We start from the raw sequence: 2682 nt of genomic DNA, 5'->3' as shown, positions 1-2682 counted from the left end.
CATGGGTGACTCGAGACGAAACGGATCCCTCCTTTGATTGGCCACAAAAGCGCTACGTGGACATCGAGCAGCAACAGGTAGAGCGCGTGACCGTCACCGTTATCATTTCATTCTGACTGCGACTGGCAGGAAGACAACTCATTATCGCTCTCCGCGACCCTCGCATCGCGCACACATCACCACGAGTTTGGTGGACATTTATTTCGAGGTAAGTCAAACTTTTTTTTCCAGACAGCAGAGATGATTGACAGGTTATAAGACAACGTGTAGATACAATGTACATTTTCGTTGTTTACATGATTGTGTCAGCACCTAATTCATTATCAACAATTTATTTAATTATCAATTGTGATTTTTTTTCTTTATTTTCTGACAAAGTCAAAGTTTTACAATTTAGAACATATAACAGTTAAGCAGGGATGAATGACGTGCTACTATAGTGTAATTAACTAGGGAATGATATTACACATAGTGTGACCGCATGGGCCATTTTCTGGCCAGGATTTCTTATATCCAGGTTTTGGCTGTCTGCACTGTACAGATCGATCGTTGTATGACATTCACGAGAGCAGAACAGCGCGAACAGCTCTCGCGGTACTTCTGTGTCAGTCATTGGTCGTTGCGCATGGACTTCAAGTCGAACCAACGAACAAACACGTGCGCGTATTTGCATCGCTTTGATGTTTTCTGTAGACTTTCTCACGCTCCACGATTGGTCGATTATGTACAATACCTGCATGTTATTGGTCAAACTACAATGGATATTTTAGCCAAATAAAAATCCTGGCCAGGACGTGTCCCATATGAATGGCACACATGGCCACCCTAATTACACATTATCTAGAAGACCGTCTTGGAATCAAACATGATGTTCAAACAAGCACTTGAGATGTATTTACTCCTCATATAACATATAATGCTTAATATCCACTTAATTAAAGCCATTTGTGACCTTGGACCACAAAACCAGTTACAAGTATCAATTTTTCGAAATTGAGAATCTGAAAAACTGGAATCTGAGGGTTAGGGTTAGACAGCCTTTACATCTGTCCAAATGAAGTCCTTAGCAATGCATATTACTAATCAAAAATTAAGTAAAAAAGTTTTTATATATTTAAATTAGGAAATTTACAAAATATATTCATGGAACATGATCTCTACTTAATTATTTTTGGCATGAAAGAAAAATCTAAAATTTTGACTCATACAATGTATTTTTAACTACTGCTACAAATATACCCTGGTACTTATTGACTGGTTTTGTGGTCCAGGTTCACATATAATGTTATTTTGCATGTTAACTTGCTCCAATCAAATGTGAATGATAATGATCCTAGGGCCTACACCAGGGTGTGGGTGAGTCAAGTATGAAGTCCAAAGGAAAGGGGTCAAAACGTGGCAGACAGTCTTGGGCGGAGCAGGACGACCCAGACTTTATGCTGGAAACAGAGCCAGGTTCCAGCGAGCAGGAGGGTTCAGAGGCATCCGTGAGGCTGGGAGGGACATGGAGAACATTGAGGGGCGAGAGACACGGCGGTTCCCGCGTGGGCACACGTCGCAGACGGCAGCACGGCGGAACTAAGGAACGCAACGTCCGCAGGCTGGAGAGTAATGAGAGAGAGAGGCAGAGGATGCACAAACTCAACAACGCCTTTCAGGCCCTACGGGAGGCCATTCCTCACGTCAAAACAGACAAGAAACTTTCCAAGATCGAGACTCTCACGCTGGCAAAGAACTACATCAAGGCCTTAACCACAATAATCCTGGGCATGTCGAACGCCTGCCTGCCTCACGCCGAGAGTGACATGGAGACTCATGCCTCCCGGCTCCTGCAGTGCTATCAGCAGCATCTACAGGAGGAGGGAGAAGAGGATCTGTCCAACTACCTGAGCCACATTCACAGCTTCAACCAGGGCAGCTAACACACACTGCCACAGACTCAGTGAGCGCGGTGTAAAAACATGCATGATGACGAATACCAGCTCTGAAGACTAACAAAAGGGTCCATCTGAATAACCCTGAGTTTACAAGCTAAAGGTGGGGCCATAAACAGGCTCATTTATGTACAGATTATATTGCCCACAAACAATGTGGTGGTTATTTGCCATCATCATTGTTAAATTACTAGCCACTAACTCTTTGGATTATGAAAGGCCACAGTTTGCTGGTCATTAATGTAGTTCACCCAAAAACGTCACAAAAGAAGATCCTTTGCTCATATGGTGAAAGTCAATGGGGTCCAAAACGACACTGGACCCCTGATTTTCATAGTATGAACAAAAAATAAATAAAAAATCTTCATTTGTGTTCCATGAAACAGTCGTACAGAACTGGAACGACATGAGGGTGAGTAAAATTATCATTTTTGGGTGAACTATCCATTTAAATGGGTAAGTACTTAATATTAAAAATGCAAAGTTCTGGAGCAAATTTCATATTTATTGAGAGGACACATACAATGCACATATGACACTGAGACGAGTTTACTGTACTCAAATAATGACACTTTACCCTGTTATTTGTCTACATTTAATCATTTCAAACTATATTATCATTTTCTTTTTCTAGTGATTTCTCTCATGCCTGCATAAAGTTCTATATATACAGAAGCAACCATAAATAATGCCCTATAGGATGTCACACAATTAATGCAGTTTCACAATAGGACCATAAATTACCCAT

The 2682-nt window shown here is 41.4% G+C and overlaps 2 protein-coding genes across 2 annotated transcripts in view; one reads left to right on the top strand and one right to left on the bottom strand.

Annotated features, from left to right (window-relative positions):
• Positions 1-2682, top strand: part of LOC127969030 (class A basic helix-loop-helix protein 15) — a 3644-nt gene continuing 962 nt past the window's right edge. Inside the window, exons 1-2 of the mRNA XM_052570588.1 lie at positions 1-208; positions 1338-2682. The exon at positions 1338-2682 is cut by the window's right edge and continues 962 nt beyond it. Of these exons, the coding sequence (XP_052426548.1) occupies positions 1368-1922 (555 nt within the window). The 5' untranslated portion in view covers positions 1-208; positions 1338-1367 and the 3' untranslated portion in view covers positions 1923-2682. The remainder of the gene's footprint in view (positions 209-1337) is intronic.
• Positions 2419-2682, bottom strand: part of LOC127969028 (tectonin beta-propeller repeat-containing protein 1) — a 15251-nt gene continuing 14987 nt past the window's right edge. The window contains exon 24 of the mRNA XM_052570582.1: positions 2419-2682. This exon is cut by the window's right edge and continues 1456 nt beyond it. The gene's annotated coding sequence lies outside the window, so the exon portion shown is untranslated.

This window comes from Carassius gibelio, chromosome B12 (genome assembly GCF_023724105.1).
Source record: "Carassius gibelio isolate Cgi1373 ecotype wild population from Czech Republic chromosome B12, carGib1.2-hapl.c, whole genome shotgun sequence".
NCBI lineage: Eukaryota > Metazoa > Chordata > Actinopteri > Cypriniformes > Cyprinidae > Carassius > Carassius gibelio.
This window is presented reverse-complemented; position numbering and strand designations above follow the sequence as displayed.